This window comes from Vigna umbellata, chromosome 4, assembly GCF_029865625.1.
Source record: "Vigna umbellata cultivar VRB3 chromosome 4, Vumbellata_1.0, whole genome shotgun sequence".
NCBI classification, from domain to species: domain Eukaryota; kingdom Viridiplantae; phylum Streptophyta; class Magnoliopsida; order Fabales; family Fabaceae; genus Vigna; species Vigna umbellata.
In genome coordinates this window covers 37978002-38002929 of record NC_142168.1, presented here as the reverse complement: position 1 = coordinate 38002929, position 24928 = coordinate 37978002, and the positions used below count along the sequence as shown (strand labels likewise).

At 30.9% G+C, this 24928-nt stretch overlaps 3 protein-coding genes across 6 annotated transcripts; all 3 read left to right on the top strand.

Annotated features, from left to right (window-relative positions):
- The first annotated feature begins 3427 nt into the window (after positions 1-3427).
- Positions 3428-10477, top strand: LOC124828749 (putative galacturonosyltransferase 13). The gene is made up of 6 exons (XM_047302119.2): positions 3428-4059; positions 5165-5220; positions 5340-5498; positions 7297-7887; positions 8604-8906; positions 9478-10477. Exons 1-6 carry the CDS (start codon positions 3849-3851, stop codon positions 9760-9762), a joined length of 1605 nt encoding a protein of 534 aa, XP_047158075.1. The 5' UTR covers positions 3428-3848; the 3' UTR covers positions 9763-10477.
- Positions 10478-13755: 3278 nt separating this feature from the next.
- Positions 13756-16578, top strand: LOC124828750 (membrane-anchored ubiquitin-fold protein 2-like). Of its 4 annotated transcripts, none has more exons than XM_047302122.2 (4): positions 13756-13772; positions 14544-14815; positions 15197-15361; positions 16157-16578. In XM_047302122.2, the coding sequence occupies exons 2-4, from the start codon at positions 14683-14685 to the stop codon at positions 16210-16212; spliced, it is 354 nt and encodes a 117-aa protein (XP_047158078.1). In that variant the 5' UTR covers positions 13756-13772; positions 14544-14682; the 3' UTR covers positions 16213-16578. The 4 variants fall into 4 exon arrangements, with proteins under 4 accessions (XP_047158078.1, XP_047158077.1, XP_087970828.1 ...); XM_047302121.2 differs by lacking the exon at positions 13756-13772 and adding an exon at positions 13836-14263; XM_047302120.2 differs by lacking the exon at positions 13756-13772 and adding an exon at positions 13837-14211.
- Positions 16579-19894: 3316 nt separating this feature from the next.
- On the top strand, positions 19895-21878 carry LOC124828752 (F-box/kelch-repeat protein At3g23880-like). Its single transcript, XM_088112848.1, has 2 exons — positions 19895-20113; positions 20997-21878. The coding sequence occupies exons 1-2, from the start codon at positions 19895-19897 to the stop codon at positions 21876-21878; spliced, it is 1101 nt and encodes a 366-aa protein (XP_087968974.1).
- Positions 21879-24928: the final 3050 nt, after the last annotated feature.

The following is a 24928-nucleotide window of genomic DNA, read 5'->3' as shown; positions in this document are numbered from 1 at the left end:
ATTTGATAGTCATCCTAAGTTTTTTATTTGCAGTTATTAATGAATAAAAGTCAAATGCAGAGATTTCTTGTTTGTATATTCTTTCAACAGAGTTTTTGGTTGAATGTGGTGGTGATTTTTTTATGTGAATTGAATTCTTATTGGTGTTATATCTTCAAGATAAATTGTTTAAGTGTAATATTTTTTTAGAATTGTTCTATGGCAAATGCTCTAGTGTTGAAAAAAAACATTTTAAGGTATTAAAAGAGAAGAGTATAGTTAAATTGTTTTTCACTTATCAATTCTTATAAATGATATAAGTCTATTGGATATATCATATCAATAGTACAATTAAGGAAGAGATTCAAACCATGATGAACAATAAATCTATGCAAACAATATTTTTTATAAACTTTGAGTTTACAAATCACAAGACCAACAAATTTCTTAAAGAACTAAAAAAATTGCCAATTTTACACGACTAGAAAAGACTTGGTTTAATTATTTTAAGGGAAAGTGGAGTTAAAGAGCTTGCTCTAGTTTTAAGCAAGTTGAGATTTTCAATGAATCCTCTCGTCACCATTTGTGTCCCACAACATTACTTGACTCTAATGGAGGGAACATATTCTCTAAGGTGGTCCTCAAAACATGTTTCATTGCAGAGTTGCATCAGCACAGTGGCCCCAGGAAAACTGTTCACAAGATGAAATATTCTGTTCTTCTTTCTGAATGCTTAGTAATTTAGCAGAAAAAAATTTTCACTGCAAAATAAAATAAATTTAAGAATGAAAATTCAAACATTTTTTCACATATTAATGATTGAAAAAAAATAGACTTAAACTTGTTTAAAAAATTAGCATGGAAATGATTACATATTTTGTGCATTCCACACTTTTGGTTCATCCTATGATAATAGAAAATAACTTTTCTGCATTTTCTTTCCACCACAAACACTTGATCATTTTCTAGCTTAAACTGTTGAGTCAAATGGAGGGTCCTTGACAGCTTATTTTTTTTTTCAATTCCTTAGCAATGAATAGAGAATTTTTTTCTCCTAGTACTAATATTAATCAGTATTTTTTTTAAACTTTTTTGAAATTTTGATGTTGTCTCAAACTGTTGGCATGTGGGATTTTTTAATTGGACAATTTCTAATCAATAATACAATGTTTTCTATAAATCTTCTCCAATATCACCTCTCTTTCAAATTATTGATGTTTTCATTTTTTATTTATTTATTTCAAATCTGTTTATGTTTTATAAAATTCAACCATCATTAATTATTCCTTACATATATTCTTTTCCAATGACTAAATTTGATCTTTACCAAAAATATGAAACTTCCAACTTACTTAAAAATCACTTAAACAAAACCAAACCACCTTTGCTTCCCATATTAAATAAGAAAGTTAGACTAAATGCACTAGTATTTATACTTTCAATTGCTTCTTAACAATAGATTTGAAATGGAGACAATATATATATATATATATATATATATATATATATATATATATATATATATATATAAAGATTCAATACTTACCTTTCAAAACAAGTACAAAGTTCAAAGGGACAGTTTGGAATTATTCGTTTGTAAATAAATCTTAAAAAAATATGATTTGGAAATATCTTTAATTACGACTGCTTTCAAAGTAAAACACATGTAATTAATTTTGTCAGTAGATGAGATCACTATTCTTAATATTAGATTTTTTTCATCTATAAGGCTTAAATCTGAAAATTTATTTAAGAAAATTGAAGTAAATATTACAAATAATTTGTTTATTACTATAGAAATGTTTATTTAAAATTTATATTTATTTCAAGAGCATATTTTTAAACTTTAACAATAAAGAGGCCTTTTACCAAATTAATATGGCTCCTCAAGACTTTTATGAAGGCTTCAAATTTCTTCCTTTTACCAAATTCCATTACAAACACATTATCATGAGAAAAAAAAATGTGCTTGTCATTACAAATTCAAACACGTAATAAAACTTTTATAACTCCAACCATCTATGAATTTCACAATAGACTTTATTTTTATTTTAACGTTCAACAATAGCATATAAGATTAATTGGAAAATATATATATTTACACGAAGAACTTAGCTCTTATTTTATGAGTTTGTGGTGCATGACAATCATATTTTGACACCTATAATTTTTTTTACACTTATTTAATATTACTCTTTACTACTTTTCACTTTCTTTGTTTTCTTTACCAATACAAAAAAAGTTATATTTTATCACCATTTTATTTTTGACAACAAACAATTTTTTTTTCTAGTATATTGAAATATGCATTACACAAATTTCAACATCCTCTAAATATACATTTACATTTTTTTAAGTATTTTCTTTTCATTTTCATCCTAAGTTTATTTTACGACCTCATCACATTTTTATGCTCAAAATTTGTAGTGTATGTACATAAATTAGAGTTATCTTTAGTTTTCTTGTTCTAGTTGTATCATATGTCAATGTGTCCAAATATGAGAACTTTAAGATTTTTTTTGTAGAAGTTTTTTTTTCAAGATTCATTATACAAAAAAGTATACACAAATTTGGTATAGATGTGATGTGATTTTACGTTTATTAGATGTGGTTTTACAATTAGTAGATGAATCACATTTTAATTTATAGAAAAAAGGGACAATACTTTAATCTTGCAACAAAACATTGATACAAGGAAAGACACCTAAATTTGGTGTAGATGTGGTCTTTGCAGCTATGTTATTCATCTTTATCAAATGCACTATAGTTTTAGTTAAAAAATCCCACTCCAAGATGTTACCATACAAATCCCACTTTATTATTTTATGATAGGCTTGTTAAAGCTTCTCTCTTGCATTTTACCTTTCCTCTTCCAACAATATTTGGTACAAATGCACCACCCCTTTGTCAACCTTTTCTAGTTCTAGTACTATTACTTTTACAAAATTAAAAGGACAAACTCTAAAATTTAATATTTAGAATTCAAAATATACTTTTAAGATTTAAAATACTAAACTAATTTTTTTATAAAAAAATGGAGTATCATGTTCATTCCAGATTTCTGAAAATAAATTTATAGTTTTATTTTTAATTAAGGTATTTATTTATGAAATTTTATTTAAATGTTTTTCATAACAAATACCTTTTCTAAATACTCAAAATATTAATTTTTTTGTTACATACACCTTAAAATTATAATTGTTTTTAAGGATATTACTAAGATCACTTTGAAGGATGTCTTAAATTACACCAAATTGGTGAGAGAAAAAAACATTACACCACATTTTGTCATAACAGAAAGACATTAACTAAAATTAACCACCACTTGCTCTTAATGCTATCCACATAATCTTAAAGATCTGTCCATAAACATAGGAGCTACCTAAAATTAACTGCAAAAAACAATGTTCCACTTCCTAATCTCAAGGTCAAACATTTACCCCAAATTTCTCTCTCTTCCGTTTCTCTCCTTCCCACACAGACACACACTCTCTCTAACCCCAACACGGTTTTGACTACCAAAAGCTTTTCATATTTTTCTTTCCTTTATTATTTTCATAATTTTCCGGAAATAGAAAACATATTTTCTCTCTCTGTGTTCCTGTGTCCTTCTCTCTCTCTCACCATCGTTCTTGATCCATGGAAGAGGAACTTCACAACCCAGAAGAAAGTTGATTCCTTGGGGCGAGAATCGGATACCCAATTGGCTGGAGCTTCCAATGCGGGCTAGGAGGAGACCCGAGAACGACCGGGGTGGATCTGATGATGGTGGGTTTTGCAGGGACATGGGTGATGAAGATGGTTTCAGGCGGATGTAGGGTTATTGTAGGGGGCAACGATCTGGTCGTGGTGCGGCAGCATAGACGACGATGCAGCTTCACTTCTCGCCTAGCATGAGAAGCATCACGATATCGAGCAACAATGGGATTATTGACTTGATGAGGATCAAGGTAGCAGCTTGCCACATTTCCTATCGAACCCTCTTCCATACCATCCTCATCCTTGCTTTCTTGTTGCCCTTTGTCTTCATTCTCACCGCTCTTGTTACCCTTGAAGGTGTCAACAAGTGCTCCTCTTTTGGTACTCTTTTTTTTTCTCTTCTTCTTCCAATTCTTCACTTTATTACGTCCTTTCATTGTTTACTTACTTGGGTACATTGTGTATCTCTCTTTATTTTGTCTTTAGTCTAATTAATGTTGAGTGATCCATGTAGTCTGCCTCATCTGGTGATATCTGATTGACCTTTCATTTGGTTACATTGTGTGTATATTTGTATTTGGTCTTTAGCCGAACTACACGTCTATGGTGATCCATGCTGTATGCTCATGTAGCCAATCTCACCTTGTGGAATATCTTCTGAGACTTTTATTATTCTGTTGATTACATTGCGTATTCATTTGTATTTTCTCTTTAGTCTAACTAAATGACTTGGTGTGATCCGTATAGCCAATCTCACCTTATAGGTTATCTTATTAGACTTTTATTTATTCACTTGGTTACATTGTGTATGCATTTGTTTTTGGCCAGTGTCGAGCTAAATGAATTTGATGTGATCTGTGTAGCTGACCTTACCTGATATATTTGATTAGGCCTTTGTTGTCGTTGTGTGGGTATGGTTTGATTTTGGATAAATTGGATTGGCATGTGTTTTTTGTTAATTTGTTCTAAGAAGGATCTGGATTTGGATGTTGGGGTAAAAACTATGTTCATGTGCTAGGTTAGCGGGGCCTGGAAATGTTTTATTGCAATCATAGATGGTTTACTGGCCAATTTAAGTGACTCATGATCATTTGTTGCATAGCATTAATGCACTTGAACTTTGGATTAGTAGTGATGGTGACAACGGATAATGATTATTCTTGACATGCATTGCTGAAATTTTTACCTTGCTTCTTTCATGTGGCAAATGATTACATGCTTTGTATATTAGCGCTGAAAATTATTCTCTTATTGTTAATTAATTAATCTGGTTTGTATTTTGCACTTTTTCAGCCCCGACTTTATAAAACTAGTGCTTTCAGTTGTTAATCAAAGTTTTGATGGATCTTTTTCTATCATTTTGAAACATCTTGTATCTTTGTATATTTTGCCATAATACAAATATCAGATTCTGAAAGTTCGTTGTTTGTCTCACCTTTTTGTCTATTTCTGACCCTTGATGTGTTCCTTGTTTTTTATTCTCCAGATTGTTTAGGTAGGCGTTTAGGACCAAGGCTTCTTGGTAGGGTTGATGATTCATCGGTAAATAGTTTTGTTACTTCAAAGATATTTCTTGTTAAATTGTCAAGTCTTCAAATATTTTGGTTAAATGACTATGACCTGAATTCTGAATCCTTCTTATGATGATTAAAATGGTGCAGAAGAGACTAGTTAGAGATTTTTACAAGATCCTCAACGAAGTAAAGACCGGGGAAATACCACTTGCTCTAGATCTGCCTGATTCGTTTGAGCAACTGGTTTCTGATATGAAGAGTAAACAATATGATGCAAAAACATTTGCCTTCTTGTTAAGAGGAATGGTAAGTTGTGTTATGCTTGCATCAAGTATCATGTATTACCTGAAATTGAATTCCAGATGTTTTCCAATTTTAGTCATTATACTTCATTATACCTTATATTGAAATCACACATTTTAGGCATTGCTGAAATGTGAATATCAGAAGGTTGAGGTTGGGATAACTGATGTGCCTTATGTGAATTGTGGCTATTTTTTTAATAAAAATATCCGCTGATACAATGCTCTAGCTTATAATATCTCTATTGTCTTCTTTTTGTGTATATTTTATTTGAACCTGCAAGCTGATGGCGAAGTCTGGTTTTGGGATGTAGGCCCTATATGATGAAGGGGATAAACTTCAGCGTATAAAGTTCAGTTATAACCATGGGTTAGAAAATCAGTGGTTAAGATTTTCTAATCAAAGATTATATCTTTCTTTTATCCCCTATGTATGGCCCCTCACTGTAGGCTTAGGGAGCTAAATCTCTACCTGTGTCGTGTCTTACCAATTGTTATACATCATATTCTTATGCCCTTTTTCTTGTATCCTTATTATAATGTTTAGGGTTTAACTTAAATGGTTCTTGGTTTGCAACTACAATTATATGACATAAAAAAAGAAAGTTTCATCACAAATTCATTCTATGTGTACTGAACTTAGGTATTTAAAGGGATTTTTTAAAATTATTTTGCCCTATAATTAGTTATGTGCCTTATTTAAATGTTACATAAAAGATTTATACTCTGCTGCATATTACTTTATGCTATCTCATGATGAAAGTCAATCAGGAACACTCCAATATTATGTAGATTACTTTTACCAAGATGTATGTTGGTCATTATGTTCCATGGAATTCAATTTATAGTTTGATTCCTTTATACAAAGTATCGTTAGTTATTGTGCTTACTTTCTGTCTTCCTGTATCTGAATTTACTGGAGATAGTTTTTTATACACCGGATAACAAATAGTTCTGTTTTATAAGATGTGTAGGGGTTTATTATATAATTGTTTTGAAATGTTGGAAAAACAATCATAAGTCACTGTATAAATAATACAATATTAAGAGTACTATTGGTTGATTTGGCCAAATGAAAAATTGCTCCTTTCTCGTAGTGATATTTTGGAAGAGTCACTAACACGTGCAAATTTCATACAATTGCTAAATAGGCATGTCCATGTTGGTCGCAAGTATCTTTCAGGTTGTTTATATAATTAAGGAAATCTAAAGAAACCTTTTACTTCAAATAAAAACGGTAATGAATATTTTGAAACTTGACAGATTATAATCATGTATTAGCAGCAATTAGAAATGTGATGTTCTTTCCTCAAATTACTCATGTTGTGGTTATCTTTGACACATCTTTCAGTCTTTATCTCTTTAATTATACTTGATACTTAGATATATACCTGACACCATCTCTATTCAGATTAAGATTTCTGTTGAAATCATTTTACAATAATATTTTACTTTTTGGTTATTTATAACTAGTGATCTTTCTATTTGCTTTTTCTTGCATTTGAAAGTTCCAAGTTTTATGTTTTTATTATATTTTTCCATTCTTTGTTTAAACTTTAAACATTATTTTCATTTTCATTATGTACATCTGTTGAATATATATGTCTATTTATCTGCAGTTCGTAGTATTTTTTGAGATCTTCATACTCTCATCACAAATATATAGTTCACATCATTGTCATTATTAATATTTCATACCATTGGCACATTTATCGTAACAGATATTTTAGTTCCTGTTTTAATAGTGGTGCTAGGTGATAATTATATTGATCTTGGCCACATTGCAATATGTCTTCGAACAGATGGAGAAATTTGAGAGAGATACCAGAGAAGCTAAATTTGCAGAGTTGATGAATAAGCACTTTGCAGCAAGTTCAGTCCCTAAAGGGATTCATTGTCTGTCTTTGCGTTTGACTGATGAATATTCCTCAAATGCCCATGCACGCAAACAACTGCCTCCGCCAGAGTTACTACCTACACTGTCTGACAACTCTTACCACCATTTTGTTGTTTCAACCGATAACATCTTGGCCGCAGCTGTAGTTGTTAGTTCTACTGTGCATTCATCTCAGAATCCTGACAAAATAGTCTTCCATGTCATCACTGACAAAAAAACTTATGCGGGCATGCACTCATGGTTTGCACTAAATCCCATCACTCCTGCTATAGTTGAAGTCAAAGGCATTCACCAGTTTGATTGGTTGACGAGAGAAAATGTTCCAGTACTTGAAGCCGTAGAAAATCAAAATGGGATAAGGAATTACTACCACGGGAATAATTTTGCCAGAAACAATCTCAGTGAAACCAATCCACAGAAATATGCCTCAAAATTGCAGGCCAGAAGTCCAAAGTATATATCTTTACTCAATCATCTCCGCATTTACTTACCTGAGGTAAGTTGGATTCAACAATTATCATTTTTCTGTCCTGCTGTTGCTGTCTATTCTTTCTCTATTATCTATGAATATTGTTGAAGTTGAATCTTTTCAGATTATAATTCAGAAAGAATTTGGAACAATTTATATTAGATTCGACAAAGAATCTTCTTATATTGTGTGTGATTTATATTTTTGATAGTGTATAGTGAGTAAATAGAACTAAAAATGAATGATTGACCTAAGACCTTAGAACGTGGCTTTTTTACTGCCTCATTCCAAGCTGAGTATTTATCTGTAAATTCCGCATTTTAAGCTCCTTAGCTGAATTTGTAGGAAAAAAGTGGCTTTTCAGTACCAAATGTCTCTGAGTTCTGATGAATTAAAGTGACTAAAGAAAACATACAAACTAGGTGTTAAAACATGCGGAATTCCATTGAACTATTTCATGTAAAATGCTTGGCCCAAAGTGTTTTACCAGTGGGGCTAATTTATTGAAGGAATATAAACCATTAAATGAATGGAGGATGCTCCACCTTCCCCATGGTGGTAGGTATTGTTGCTCCTGCAAATCGATAATTTTTACTTAATATTTGCATTACTTTCATTAGCATTTAGCACTTATAAGTTATATACCTATTTCATACGAAGCCAACTAAGCATGGGAACATTTTGTGTTGGAGAAAATTTTCTTCTTGTTTATGCTGATTGTGTTTTCCTTATGTGTTGAACAGCTTTTTCCAAACCTTGACAAAGTGGTTTTTTTGGATGATGATGTTGTGGTTCAACATGACTTGTCTCCGCTTTGGGAAATTAATCTGACTGGAAAAGTTAATGGAGCTGTGGAAACTTGCAGAGGCGATGATGAGTGGGTGATGTCTAAGCATTTTAGGAACTACTTCAATTTTTCCCATCCCCTAATTGCACAACATTTGGACCCTGATGAGTGTGCTTGGGCTTATGGGATGAATGTATTTGATCTGCGTGCATGGAGATCAACAAACATTAGAGAAACATATCATACCTGGCTGAAGGAGGTAATGCCCTAAGCCCAAATATACTCAAAGCTAATACAATCCATTTGTTCAATTATTTTTCTTTATTTAACAGTATTCAACAATTTAAAGTTCTTGCAAATTCTGAATTTTAAATTATGGCTGTGGTACTAGTTTAAAGGTTCACATGGATTCATAGACATATACATCATATATCTAGTATAAACCATCAATTCCATCCTCAAATTATTACCCTCTCTTAAGTTATCCCTTAAGTATTAAACTATTCTAATTTTCCCTGAAACATTTAATATTCATCACTTTAATCCTTAAGTTGATATATTGCTTTAAAGTTTAGAGACCACTTTTGACAGTTTATATAGTATGTGAGGAAATTCTTAGCACAACTTCTAACACTTCCAGAACTACCTAAGTTGTGTTTTCTTTTTTTGCTTTAGAGACCACTCAGGAAAGAAGGTAATGCCTGAAGAATGAAATGACTGTTTACACACACATGTATATATGCTTGTGTTCAAGGTTGTTTGTATATGAATTAGGTGGTAGTATGAGAACACATGACCTTTAGTTTCTTATGTTCTATTTGGTATGGCAGAATCTGCGGTCAAACCTGACGATGTGGAAGCTTGGAACCCTTCCACCTGCTTTGATTGCATTTAAAGGTAAAGTTCACCCTATTGACCACTCTTGGCACATGCTTGGCTTGGGTTATCAGAACAAAACGGATATTGAGAGTGTGAAGAAGGCTGCTGTTATTCATTACAACGGCCAGTCGAAACCTTGGTTGCAAATTGGCTTTGAACATCTTCGGCCATTTTGGACCAAGTATGTCAATTATTCAAATGATTTTGTTAGAAACTGCCACATCTTGGATTCATAGTCTGCCATGAGATGCACTATGGTTTGAAACAACAGTGCATGCATACTACAAAAAGGGACGAGTAAATACAGGTTTCATCTAAATTTTTGCGGCTTGAGGTTTTCTTCAAGATGAATTTTGAGAAGTCAATAGAAAATTGGTTGAGAGGGCAAAGTTATGAAGGACATGGGGGGTGGATTTGCTGCCACCCTCTAACATTTTTGCACACACAGTTGCCATCCTGGCATGGCCATGAGAATCAACAGTCTTGTTACATACAAACACGTCCTATATATTTGGTTGGTGAAAGGATACTGTTATTGGTCTTATGTGGGGATACTATATCAAAAATTCCTTAGTGAATGTTGGAGAATAAACTCAATGCTGAAGATAAAAAAGGGTCATGCTCATGTGCCTGTGTCATCAAACTAGTTCATTGTTGAGAACACAAGTGCTAGGACAGTTAATCTGTGAGGTTCCCCACTAGTGCAGTGTTCTCCCCCCATCATTTTTTAGTTTGTTAATTTTTGTTAGTACCAATTTTTACATTCACCCTATTGGATTTGATATCATGATGGTGAATTGTAGGAGCAGTAGTTCTTGAGATTGCTTTGTTACAGGTTCATTGAATTGGGGAATTGTCTGTAGGATATATCTATTTCTATATTTGTTGCTATTCGTTGTGTATGATTACAGACATTGGAAATGTGCAGATATTCTTTTTTACCCTTCTCCATTCCAGTTATTCCTTTTTAGTGATTCTGTTCTTGATCTTTGTACATTCACAAAAATTGGCATTATAGAAATTATTTAAAAAAAAACAATATAAATGGAACAAATAATATGTGGAGCAAGAGGGTAAAGATTTTGTATACATAAATTGTCATATATTAAGTCTTTTAACTGTCAAAAGTAATTTCTGTCTGGTTGACGTTTAAAAAATTACACTGATAGTGTACTTGAATTAAACTCCCAAATACAAATTTCATGGTATTACAAACTTGTTTTCCAGTTTTATGAAGATCAATGTGTCACGGGAATAAAAGTGAAAAGATTTTATTCTGAAAGAATTTATTACATTTAAACTTCACGAGTTATTTATATGCAAGTTTTTGACTTTCTTTGATGCTTGTCTGTGTTGTAGTGCTTACAGTATTATTCTCATGTACCAAGTACCTGTACCAACCTATATACATATATTTAAGAAACACAATATTTTATGCAATACAAATTTGACTAAATGTTTAGTTGGTAATATTTTATACTCAATGTTTTCAACAGAACTTTTCTTGAGGATTTTAATCACTCATTTTCTAATCATTGGACCATTGTCTATTCACTTTACCTTTATTTATACAATATCATAATCTGTTTATCTTATTTCTTTCACTGTCTTCTGTTTTATTTATTTTCTCTTTATGACTCCACTGTTTTCTTTTACTTCTTTTGGCAAAAAAATCTCAGTAAAACTTTTCTGGAATATTTCTTTTCAACAGTAAATAGATAACATGATTCATATGCATGGATTTTGAAACACTGATTAGGGTTGATTTATTCCCCTTGTTCACATAAGTCCAAAAGTACCAACGGTAATGAGATTCTGCACAATAAAGAGATTGTTAACTTTAACATACAGTAAGGATTAACCAAACAAAAAAGAATGATAAAATGCATAAAAAGAAGAAGAATCCGAAAGAAGGATTTTGCAAAGTTGGTGATGACGTGAATCCCATTTGCAACTATTCTGCCTTAATGAACAATGATCCCTTCAAAGTGCTTGCAGGATCTTATCTTTCTTTTTTTAGGACATTTAAAATCAAAGTTTGGACCTACCATGTCATGTAATGTTTTACTTTTCATGTTTTCTTTAATCATGTTAGTAGACAAATGATTTGGTTGCATGATTAAAAATTAACAAGTGCCAATTAGTTTTGTAGCCATATGGAAGAGCTTAATCTTACAAATTTTGGAACAAAGAAAATTTTTTAATACACTCTTTTTTTCTTATTCAAATTTAATTGTAAACATGTTTTTAAGAAATATGTCTGCTTTTTATTTTAATCTTTAACAATTTTGTTATTGCTTGAGTTCCTATAATAGATTTTGTTTTATCCATGTTGTTGTATTGACTCTCATAATTTGACACACTACTATATGATAGAAAACAATTAGGACCACCTAACAGAACAAAAAAAGTCTAAGGATAAAACAAAAAATCAGGAGGCAAAAAAAAAAGGGTTTTAAGGGAAAAAAATTATCATGTTTTGATAATGAAAACACATATAGTTCTAAAGTTAATTAAAGAATATAAATTGGTAAAAATATAATTATTTTTTAACAAGTTTCATTCATAATTTCATAATTTCATAATTTAAATAACTTTTAACTAATAATAGAGAACAAAAGAAATATTAGATAATTTGAATTCATTTTTGGTTAGTACTTTCAAATTATACTTTTATACATTTATGAACCCTAATTTTTTATGTTTTAAAAACATATCAAGATCAGTTTAATTTGAAAATTTTACATTAAACAATAACATAGAATTTGGACTCATAATATCTTCACATGTAGAGAATCTTCAAAAACACTCATTTTAGAAAAATGGTTAATCTTGCAAAAACTAATAAGAATGCTACAAATTAGTAGCATATATGTAACCATTTTTGTAATTTGAGGTCTTAGTTTTATGGTTTGTTCATAATTTATATTTTCAGTTGTCATTAGATAGAGACTATTCCTTGGATGGGTTTGTTAGCACATCAAGGTTGGAATATTGAATAACACCTCCATCACAATGGACAATAATATTGGCTGCTATAGCTATTGATGTCTCTATGTGTACCAATTTTAATGGCCATAAAAAATTTTGGCTTTAACTTTTCTCTTTCATATACCTAATTCAATAAGACAATCCTTCACCTGATCTTTCTATCAGCTTTTCTATAAAGACTTTTATATAAACAAACATTAAAAAAAGTTGAAATTTTCAATAAGCAAATTTAAAATTAGTTTATGCAAAAGTACAAATTCGGAGAAATTACAAAACAGCTAATTTAAAATTTTCTTTGTACTTTTTTCTCTTTTAAAAATTCTTATGAAGAAACTCATCCAAGCATTGTTTTGTTGAAGATGACATTAATATTTGGCCAAATCTTACTTAAGTTTAGAAGGATTTCTATAAATGGTAAAATTTTCTTTCGAGCTATTTACTATATTAAAAAACTTGAATTCAAAACTATCGATTTTATAGATTTCAATATATTTTAAACTTTACAAAATGTATCCTGAATTTAACAAAACAAATTATGGTTTTTAGTCTTCAATTATATACAAGAAATATGTACTTATAGTTCTTAGTAAGAAAATAGCATCAATTTCTTTTATTAAATTTAAATATCAAAGTGTAGTATTTTCCTATTTTGTAGCAAAGTTTTATACAAACTAAATGAAATTATGTGTGTGGAGAGTTTTTTTTATGTAAGAATGGGAGAAATGAATTTAGGTTACGAGAATTATGTATAAAAGTCATATAATTGTTTTAGAGAATCATGTGGCATCCATGTAAGATAATTATATGATCCAATCTCTCTCTTAAAAAGAATAATATGAATTTTTTGAAAATATCATGGGTTAGTAGTTTCAATCTAAACTTTTTGTAATAAGATTCAACAATTGATATTTATTTATCTCACTCTTGTATAGAAATTTAAAAACTGTTTAATATTTTATCAATCTCCTAATTTTAACGTATTGAATATTTTTAAAATATAAATATGTATTCACTATAAAACTATATATTTGAGAATATTAAATTTATCTAAACTTACATATGATCATGAAATTATTTTGGCATATGTGGATTTACAAAATTTCGCATTTTGTTCAAAGTTATGCAGAGTAAATGTAAGAAAATCAAAATAGTCATTGTACATATTTGTAACCTTTGTAATAAATTCGTGGTGGTTTTGATTTAATGCAATATTGTTGCATTGACCAACTTATAGAAGACGAGGTTGGAAACCATGGTAAGTTCGCAGATGTTAAGAATGTGGGAGTGGCACACATGGTGTTTGTTTGTTTGTTTGATTGATTGATTGAGCCTTCTGAACAGTTTCTGACACTGAAATTCAGCCAAAAATTGACCCTCTTGGGATTAATTAGAATAACTCATTTTCCTCCCTTTCCACATATCAATAGAACAACGAGATTCCAACAATTGAAAACTCCTAAACACCCCTTCCTTCTGTTCCTTTGTTTCAGTTGCTGCATAACAGGACACCACTCACTTCTTCCATCTCCCTTCTCACTCAACTTCTCTGTTTGACAAAACTGCCAACCAGATCAGTGATTGACCCAATTGAGACAAGCCTTGAAAGTTCCGTTTTTTTAGAGTTCTTGCTGGTTTTGCAGGTGGCCCAGTTGGGAATTCAAGATGGTTCTGTGATTGAACAAGTGCCCTCTTGAGTATGGATTTGGTTTTGGCTTGTAGCTGTTTTAGAAAGATACCTTTGTCACAGTGTGTTGAATTCTGCTATCATGTTTCCTTTTAAGCACTACTTGTTTGTTGGATTCAATCACTTTATTCTGTTTACTCATTCGGCACAGCTCCAGCTCCTTTATTCTCCATTCATAATTTCATATTCTTATGCCTGGGATTTTAGCCTCTACTTTCCATGCCTCTTCATAGTTTCCATGGCTATCTACTACACCAATTGAGATTTTTAATTATTTGGGTATTGAGTGTCACTTGAGAGAAGAGAGGACTGATACTTTTTCTTCTGTATCAAATTTTGCAGAGTACTACTCCAGTGAGATACTTGGTTCAGTTACCTTTTTTCATGACTGACACTCAGTTGAAGTGATTCAATCATCCTTTTGGTCTGAGGTTGAAGCTATTTGATTTCTGAATTTTTGCAAGTTTCTTGGTCTCTGGGTATGGCTGGGAGCCAAGATCAGCTAGAGATCAGGTTTCGGCTGAGTGATGATTCGGATATAGGCCCTAAAAGTTATTCTGCTGCTACTAGTATTGCAACGCTGAAAGAAAGTGTTCTTGCTCAATGGCCAAAAGGTTAGTTATCTGTCTTGTTTACTTTTTGGAATCTCTATCAGTCGTCTAGATATTTATGTGTCTAGTAGTAATGTTGTGTCTATTTGTTCCTCTTTACAATGCCATATTTTATCAAAATCATAAGCTAAATTTTGAAAAACCACGTCGGTTTTAATTCCTATATAATTTGTTTACTGTGTTTGCATAGCCAATGTTTCATGCCATGTGCCATATTCGCTGTAACTTGCTGCCTTGCTGGTGTACTAGATACAAAGAAAATCACATGCATTAGTTGAAGAAAAAGTGTTTAAACTGGAGATTGTGCTGTCATGGATTGAATGATCTTTATATTAATTTTAGTGATACAAATGAGAACCCTGAATTTGCGTTTCTGTTTTGAAGATAAGGACTATGGACCAAGAACCGTTAAAGATTTGAAGTTAATTAGTGCCGGAAAAATATTGGAGAACAACAGAACAGTGGGAGAATGTCAGAGTCCATTGTGTGATCTCCCTGGTGGAGTTACAACAATGCATGTGGTTGTGCAACCACCTTCTGTGGAAAAAGGTTTAGCATTACTTTTTACTATTTTTACTTTAAAAGTATGTCAAAAATCTGTTTTCCTTTTATATAGCATATATAGCCTCAAGATATAATGGTTTTGTTTCAAACTATGACTGGACTGAGTTCATGCTCTTTTTCAAATGGTGTGTAGTGGTTAATAACAGAACGATTATCATTGGAAAAACTGTCTCAATTTATGTTATCTTTAGCCCATGTAAGTTGTGGCCTTCTGGGGCTGGTGGAGTTGTTTATACTGCAATCTTACATTAACTAGTGAAATAACTTATATAATGAAGCTACTAATCTCACTTTACAAAACTACACCTTACAAAATGAGTTTTTTAGATTAAATTTGATTTAGAACTATATTCTAACACTATGCTTGTAACCTTGATATAATGCACATTACTCCAGGTCAGCTTAAGAGAACAGTTTACAGTTGTTATGAATACATATCACAGTTGGCCTACAAAAACTATTTGAACAATTACAGGAAAATAGACTAATATAAGAAAACTTCTGCCATTAGTTTATGCTTAAGTTAATACTAGTTTGTAGAAATGGTTATTTTATTTTCTCTCTTATGGACAAGTTTATCTAAGCATACTCTTAACTATATTTCCTCATTAGTGGTACAAACAACTTAAGTAATTGCTTATAGGATACAACTTATACAATGAGACCCTACTTAAGTTGTTCATCCATGCATGTCATAAATATAAAACTTATTTGAGTTCATCTGGTTTTGGTGCTTTATTTGATTCTTTTTGACATTCTGGTGTTTTTCTCTTGAAACAGATAGGAAAGTAACAAGTGAAGTAAAGCAGAACAAATGTGTTTGTGTGATATTATAGTGTCCAGATTGAACAGAACAGAAGATGTCATCTACTTTAAAAGTCACACTTGTATACATTTTTATGGCTTTCAAAAGATTTCCTCATACACAAACTCTTTGGTTGCATGCCTCATGACAACTACAGGTACAAGAGTTTTTGGCATGTGAAGGAGTTATTGCTTTCTCTTCTTTTTCTGCATCTTGTTGCTGCCTCATTGTGCAATTGGTATAACTGTTGATTGAAATGAACTCTACAATTGTGCTTGTGCTTCAGCTTGGTGCAAAATACTTCCAGTGTTAAACTTGTTGCTTGTTTAAGTGATTTATGATCAATGTAAAGAACTCTGTATCAATAAATATTTTCAGAAGAGCTACATTTTAGTGATCAGTTTCCAAAAAAACATTCAGAATCTCTTATTATAACTCCAAGTTTTACATTGGATAAAATTGAAATTAAAAAAGTTAATTATATCGTATGAGGCGCAATTCATCATAATTTAGGGTTTCCCAGTTTGTGAAATTTGGAATTTCTCTGTAGGTTTGTTATGAGGGGCAATTCATCATAATTTAGGCTTGATTTTTAGGTTACCTTCATAGGCTTGATGCACAAGGAAGAACATTTCTGGGTAGTGCTTCATTGCAACGGAAGATGACCCTTTTTTTTAATCAAACATTTTCCATATAAGAGGCTTTGAGAAAGTTAACCTATTAACACAATTTAATAGCAAATAGCCAATTTTTCTCATTTTTCACTTTTAACCCAACAAAAATAAGAACTACGAAAGTAGTTTAACCTTTTGCTAAACTAAAAATGTTAAAAATACAAAAAAAAGGGTCAAGAATGGTTAAAATCAGTATCGTGCTCATAAATATTGTTAATAATATAAGTTTTTTAAAAATGAAGAAAAAAAAAACTTGATACTCTAAAAAATTTTAATTACTTACCACATCGAACGAAATAATAAAAAGGAAATGGTATTTTTATAGCGCTAGAAAAATAACTCTAAAAAGTTTAGAATTCCAAAACCCATGAAAACAATTCGTAGAAAACAGGCCAGAATATAATTATTGAAAAATATTGTTTTTAATATTAAGAAATTATTATTTTTATTATTAAATTTATTTATTTTAATTAATAATGATAATATAAATAATAATAATTTACATAATTTATATCATTATACAAAAATATTCATCCTTTTGGTCTTTATATTTTATTTTTCAATTTTACCTTTTAATAAGTAATATTTGTTTTAAATTAAAATCATTTATTTACCAATTTTATTTTTTAAGTGACTATGTTTTTATTTTAACCCTTTTTTATCTAATATTTTTTCTATATTAATATTTTTTAAAACTAAAATAACTATTTATAATAAAAAAATTATCTATAAATAAATAAAAACTACCTTTTATTGTAAAAATTATTTATATTTACTTTTATAATTATAATTTTATAATATCATAATATATTTGAATTTTCCAAATAATAAAAAAAAATCAATCATTAAAATTATTTTTATTTTAATTCACATTATGAAAAATTTTGTTGTTGGGTTAAGAGAAGCTTCTTCTTACACACCCATGTTTTCTTCATGGATGTTCAACTATTGTGATCCTTCCCATTTTGTCCCTCCAAATTAGGTAAACTAGATTTTGAAATTTGATATTGTTATTTGGATTATGTAATGTTAACCTAATTTGGTAAAAAAAAATGTATTAGCGAAAAGAAATATAGAATTTAGTGTTTGTTTCTTGATGGTGTAGTCATTGAGATTTTAGAACCGAGTGTGTATTCGGAAAAAGTAACTGGATTGTAAAATTTGATGACCAATATCGGATATAGAGATACACATTGAATTCTGAATTTTGGTGACTACATCATGATAACGGTTGAAAAACCATTATTTTTATACTTAACTTCGATATTAATAACACCCTTTCTGACTTAGAAACTTTCTTTAACTCATGTTTTTACTTTACTTTTGTGAATAAGAGAGTTGAAGGTGAATTTAATGGTTTTGTGCTAGATTTCCTTGATTTTGTAGGCTATTGGAATGATTTGAAAGAAGAGCTGAACGTCATTTGAGTGCGGATTTGAGGATGCGGGAGTCTCCTCTTCTCTTTTTAGGGTTTTTCTATCTCTTTCATTCTTTCATTCCATTGTTCATCTGGTTTCTCCATGATAATGGAGAACTAAACCTTATTTGTTGTTGGAAAAGATGTAACCTCTTAAACTCTCATGTATTGAATTGATTTATATTATAAATGTTTTACTTCATTAATTGTTAGGGTTTTTCCTCTACGCTCTATGCATGCTTTGTTTAACTCATTCAATTGCATGATTATTGGTTTTGTCACTATGGACACATATGAGAAAATCTAGAACTGGAGAAATTCTCCCAAAAGAAATATTACCTAGATATAGGGATAGGAGGATTGGTTGCCTTTAAGCTTCTGTGCGAATGTAATGCATGATTAATTGCTAGGGAGACAAGACATTGTAAACTAGTAATTAGGAGTAGGCTTTCTTCACCGAGACATCTTAAGGTAAATTAGGAAGTGACATTAACATTAATGAAGAAGATGAATTCATATATGCATGAGAGTAAATTAGGTGAAATCTAAACCCAACAACAATATCATCAACTTCATCCATTCATTCTTGTGTTTAGATCAAATTGCATTCATGTTTATTTTATTGCATTTGCACTCAAAACCCTAAGAATTTGTTCTTTAGAGTCTTAATTAGTTGAGTAATCACATAACTGTTTAGTGTCGTGAGTCTCTTGGAAAACGATACTTGATCTTACCATTTATTATTACTTTATATGATTTAATACACTTGTCGAGGTCTTAACAAGTTTTTGGCGCGTTGCCAGAATAAAAAATTTTGTTTATCAAATCACTAACAAACAAACACTTGATTCTATGTTTTGGTGCACTAATACCCTCGACTACAAAATCCTGTTAACCATACTAGATTTGATAAATAATAACAGATTTCAAAATCTGGTTAACATTCAATACATACCAGATTATGTATTCCGGTTAACAATAATTTGTATGTTAATGAACAAAAAATATTTCAGAATCTGGAACATGTTCAAACAACACAAGTTCCAAATAAACATAGGTTAGAACTATGTCTAAAGGCAAATACATGTCTAGTGAGTTCTGTTTTTGTTTTTTGTAATACTATATTTGTATTTTGGATCCACCATTAATAGAAAGTTTATAGGTAAATGATTTGTATTATGGATCCATTTCACAAGTTTAATTTATTGAATTGTCTTTTATGTGAATATCAATCAGAAATTCATGTATTGCTTTTTAGTGATTGTATTTTTGTGGTTTTAGATAAAAATGGAATTGTGTAAATGGAGAAAAAAAAGTAGTGTGAAGTAGAATGATGAAGATGATTAAAGTGAAAGTACTTGATAAACTAGAAAAGTGAAAAAAAATGTAAATGCATGAAAATATAAATTATCAAGGATGAAACAAAAATAGGAAAAATAAATGAATGAAAATTAGAAAAATTATTGACCCAATTGGAAATTAAGTGAGGAGGTTGTTTCTGACTTATTTTAAAAGTTAAAGAAATATTTATAATAACAATTTGCATCGTATCTATTATTATGGGAGTAAAACCCTATATATTAGGGTTGCGAGAGCTGATCTCAAAGGAAGGAAGGCGGGCAATGGCGATTTCTTCTGCTGAAATACTCCCTCATGAACTCCTAATGGAAATTATGTCATGGCTTCCTGTGATGAGTCTCATGCAATTCAGGTGCGTTTCAAAGACGTGGAAATTCCTTATATCCAATCCCTACTTGGTGAAATTGCATCTTGAAAGATCATCCAGAAACCCAAAAATCCTCTTAATGGCGAAACAGAGAGACAATAATATATGTTTCTGGGCTCGTTCACGCTCTTTACCTTGTTTTATCAAAAGCCCTGCACAGTCTTTATGTGATCGTATCTTGCCCTGCCCTAACCCTTATAAATATTATTTATTCGGCTTTTGCACCAAAGTAGGCAAATATGCCTCTAATATTACCAAAATGGGCAAATTCAAACCATATTACGAAAATGGGGAAGTCGTGAGGGGCCCAAACGACTTCAAATGAAGAAGTTGTGCCCCTCCTGCACGACTTCACACTGTTCATAGCAACATTGTTGAAGTCGTGCACCCCAAAAACGACTTCTGGGTCCTGTAATCGATTACCATTTTTTGGTAATCGATTACACAATGTTGAAATCCTGACCCCTGCAAGACTGAAAATGGACGAGCGTTCAATGCAAATGGACGAGCGTCCACTTCTCCTGCCGAGCGTCCACTTTTGGTGCAAGGCGGAAGAGACGCTCGTCCAGGCAGAAGCGGACGCTCGTCCAGGCAGAATAGGACGCTCGTCCAGCCAGGCAGAAGAGGACGCTCGTCCAGCCAGGCAGAGAGAACGCTCGTCCAGAAAGCTAAGAGGACGTTCGTCCATCTAGCTAAGAGGACGCTCGTCGAGATGCGCTCAGTGGACGCTCGGCAGGAGAAGTGGACGCTCGTCCATTTTCAGTGAACGCTCGTCCACATACAGATCGTCCGCGCCCGGGCGCGCGATTCTTTCAAAAAGTTTCAACACTCTGTAATCGATTACCAAATCAATGTAATCGATTACAGGATCCAGAAGTCGTTTTTGGGATGCACGACTTCAACACTGTACCTATGAACAGTGTGAAGTCGTGCAGGGGGGGCACGACTTCTTCTTTTGAAGTCGTTTTGGCCCCCCACGACTTCACTTTCGGTCAAATTTTGCCTATTTTGGTAATAAAGAAGGCATATTTGCCTACTTTGGTGCAAAAGCCTATTTATTCGGTTCTTGCAATGGTTTGCTTTCTCTACATGACTCCCTTTCCACAAATGGGTGTGAACAGCACTGGGTCTGCTTTTGGAACCCTGCCACCAATATTTGCTCCGGGCCTTCACCAAGCTTGCTTCTATATTACGGCAATGCTCGTGTTCAGCATTATATGTATTTTGGGTTTGGGTACGATGATCGGAGGGACAGGTACAAGGTAGTGGCAATGGTTTTGGATTGGACTACACTGCAAAAGAGTATGTGGGTTTACTGCATGGGTGACGTATGTTGGAGATGTCCTTTAATGACCTCTCCGGGTTTTTACCCTTTTGACAGTAATGGATACTCTCTGAATGGTACTGTTAACTGGATAGGAATTTCTTTGGAAAAATCGAAATTTGAGGTGCTACAGATTTTTTCGTACGATCTAAAGAACGATACTTGCAGATATTTGTCGGTGCCTCAAACTAAAGATTCTGAGTTTACTGCTATGGGAGTTTTTAATGGTTGTCTTTGTGTTTCTTGCGATCAAGGGATGATCGCCTTTGTTGTTTTGGCATTGAAGGATGTTCGAGACGAAAGATCTTGGAGTCAGTTGTTGAGTGTAAGTTATGAAACTCTGAAAATCTCTCCTTGTTACCATAACCTACGGATTTTGTTCATGTGGGGTGATCTTCTCTTGCTCACATGTTCAGAGTTTGGGGGTGCTTACAATATCATCAGTATCTTTAATTTGAAGGAGAATAAAGTAAAACGTACTCAAGGTTACTTCAAGTCGTTTGTCGGTGACATCTTCTGTTGTCACTATGCTCCAAGCTTGATTTTGCCTATTTGAGACATTTATTTATGTTAAATTAAGGTAGTGGTTTCAGAACTTTTTCAAAGGTATGGACATGATTTTGGTATTTCCTTATTTTGATTTGTTTTATGATTGTTTTACTATTAATAAAATTTCGTTTCTGCATTGATTTTGGCTTCAAAAATTATAAACCTTTATGTACATTGTCAAAATTGTTTCCGGTGAGCTAGAATTTTGTCGTCATCTGTGACCAAGGTTCAAAATTGTCATGGTGTTTCTGTCTTATTTGTGTAATGGAGAAGAAAAGTAGTGAAGTAGAATGGTGAAGATGAGAATGAAGATTATTTAAAAACGGTACATGTTTGTTAATTATTCTTACTAAACCCATGTTTTGTCGCTAATATGATATGCTTCAACTCTCCTTTGTAACCACATATAATTTATCTTTTGATTTTATCTAACCAATGTCTTTCTTAATACATTTCTTGAATTCTAGATATTTTTTAATTTTCACTTTGATAACTTTATATATTTTGATTTCCTATGTAACCATTATTTTCTTAACCTTGTCTCTAATATCTTCATCTTTTGATGTAGATACTTTTTTACGTATTTATTCCTCTATCTTTTGATGTCCTTCTATATATTCTCAACACACCTATGAATTATAATTATATTTTTATTAACCTCAAGATATCATAACAGATTTGAAATTGTGATTCTGAAAGTTGGATAACCTATGTTGTTGAGTAAGTCAAATCTGTTTCTTAATAATAAATCTTTTGATATAAATATGTTGATATGGTCAATCATCATTGTATTATTTTTTAAAAATTTTTGTTTGACAATATGTTTCAACACCAATCCGTTAAGATAATATTGTTAAAATTATCAGTATTATTTTGAAGTTTAAAGTTCTATTATAAATTTATTCTTAAGAAACATTAAAAAATTTGAAAGAAAAAAAAATTCAAATTATCTCTAATCTTAAATGATAAATTGTATGAAATGATGGAACGAAATAATATCAATAATGCATGATAATAATTTAAAGTGTCCATTAAAAAAAGAAAAAAAAAGTAATAATACAGCAAGAACAAAGTTAGGGAAAAGAAAATGAGTGTACAATAGAGTCTTCAAGCAAAGTTGACCGATTTCAAGAAATAAAATTATAACATTTTAATAATTTTGTCTTAACAATCCTCAAATTCCTGATAGAGTAAATTCTTTTACAGAAGATAAGATCTTGTTACTTATTTATAACACACTAGAAAACAATCAAAGAGTCGCACGATATAGATGCTCTGATTTAAGAACAAAATTTTAGATGCAAGTTTAATTTAGCATAATTGTGATTATTATTTTCTAACTGACTGTTTTTATTTTAACCCTTTTTTATCTAATCTTTTTTCTATATTAATATTTTCTAAACTAAAATAACTATTTATAAAAAAAAGTAACTACAAAATAAATAAAAATTGTCTTTTATTGTAAAAATTATTTATATTTACTTTTATAATTATAATTTTATAATATCATAATATATTTGAAATTTTCAAATTAGTAAAAAAAAACAATCATTTAAATTATTTTTATTTTCGTTCTAAGTATGAAAAATTATGTTATTGGATTAAGGGGAGCTTCTTCTTATACATCCATGTTTTCTTCATGACCCTCAACTTTTGTTATCCTTCCCATTTTGTCTCTTTAAATTATGTAAATTGAATTTTGAAATTCAATATTGTTCTTCAATAATGTTAACCTGATTTGGTAAACCGAGGTATCAGTGAATCGAAATATAAAATTTAGTGTTTGTTTTTTGGTGGTGTAATCATTGGACTTTAGAACCAATTGTGTATTTGGAAAAGGTAATTGGATATTGTAAAATTTAGTGCCAAAATCATATATAGAGATATACATTGGATCCTAAATTTTGGTGACTACATCACCAACAAACACATACTTGATTCTATATTTCGGTCCACTAATACCTTCTACTACAAAATCCTGTTAACAATACCAGATTTAGAAAATAATACCAGATTTCAAAATTTGGTTATCATTCAATGAATATTAGATTATGTATTCCGGTTAACAATAATTTGTATGTTAATGAACAAAAATAATTTCAAAATCTGAAACACTTTCAAGCAACACGAATTCCGAAGACTAGGCCAAGAAAAGGAGAACAAAGAAGATAAAGAAATTCTGAAAGAACTTGTGTGATTTTTCTATGTTTGCAACATCACTTACTAATAAGGTTATAGAAGTATGTTTAAAGGTTTATTTTTGTTTAGTGAGTTATATTTTTTTTTTTTTGTAAAAGCAATATGTTTGTATTTTGGATTTCACAGTTAATACAAAGTTATATATATATATATATATATATATATATATATATATATATATATATATATATATGTATGTATGTATGTAAATTGTTTGTATCGTGGATCAATTTTACAAATACGTTTAATTTATTGAATTGTCTTATGTGAATATCAATCAGAAATTTATGTATTGGTTTCTAGTGATTGTATTTTTGTGTTTTTAGATTAAAATGGAATTGTGTAAATGGAGAAGAAAAGTAGTGTGAAGTAGAATGGTGAAGACGAAGATGATTAAAGTGAAAGTTGTTAGAAATATAAAGAGAAAAAAAAAATATATGCATGAAAATATAAATTGATAAAATAAATGAATGAAAGTTAGAAAAATTATTGACCCAGTTTGAAATTAAGTGAATAAGTTGTTTCTGAATTATTTTAAAACTTAAAGAAATATTTATAATTACAATTTGCATGGTATCTATTCTTATGGGAGTAAATTCTACTGCTGTCAAAATGAGTTGTAATTCGCGAGCCAATCCGGTTCATCACGGGTTTGAGCTGGGTTGGATTTGAAAAAAAATGTAATTTTCTTATGCCGTGTCAAAATGACTTGTAACCCGACCCACCTCATCATGAGTTTGAGTCAGATTGGATTCCAAAACAATATAATTTTTTTATGCAGGTTAGTTTTCAATCCGACTTAGTTAGAACTCGGCTCACCGGGTTGAACTCATGATGAACAATTTAATTTATTTATTT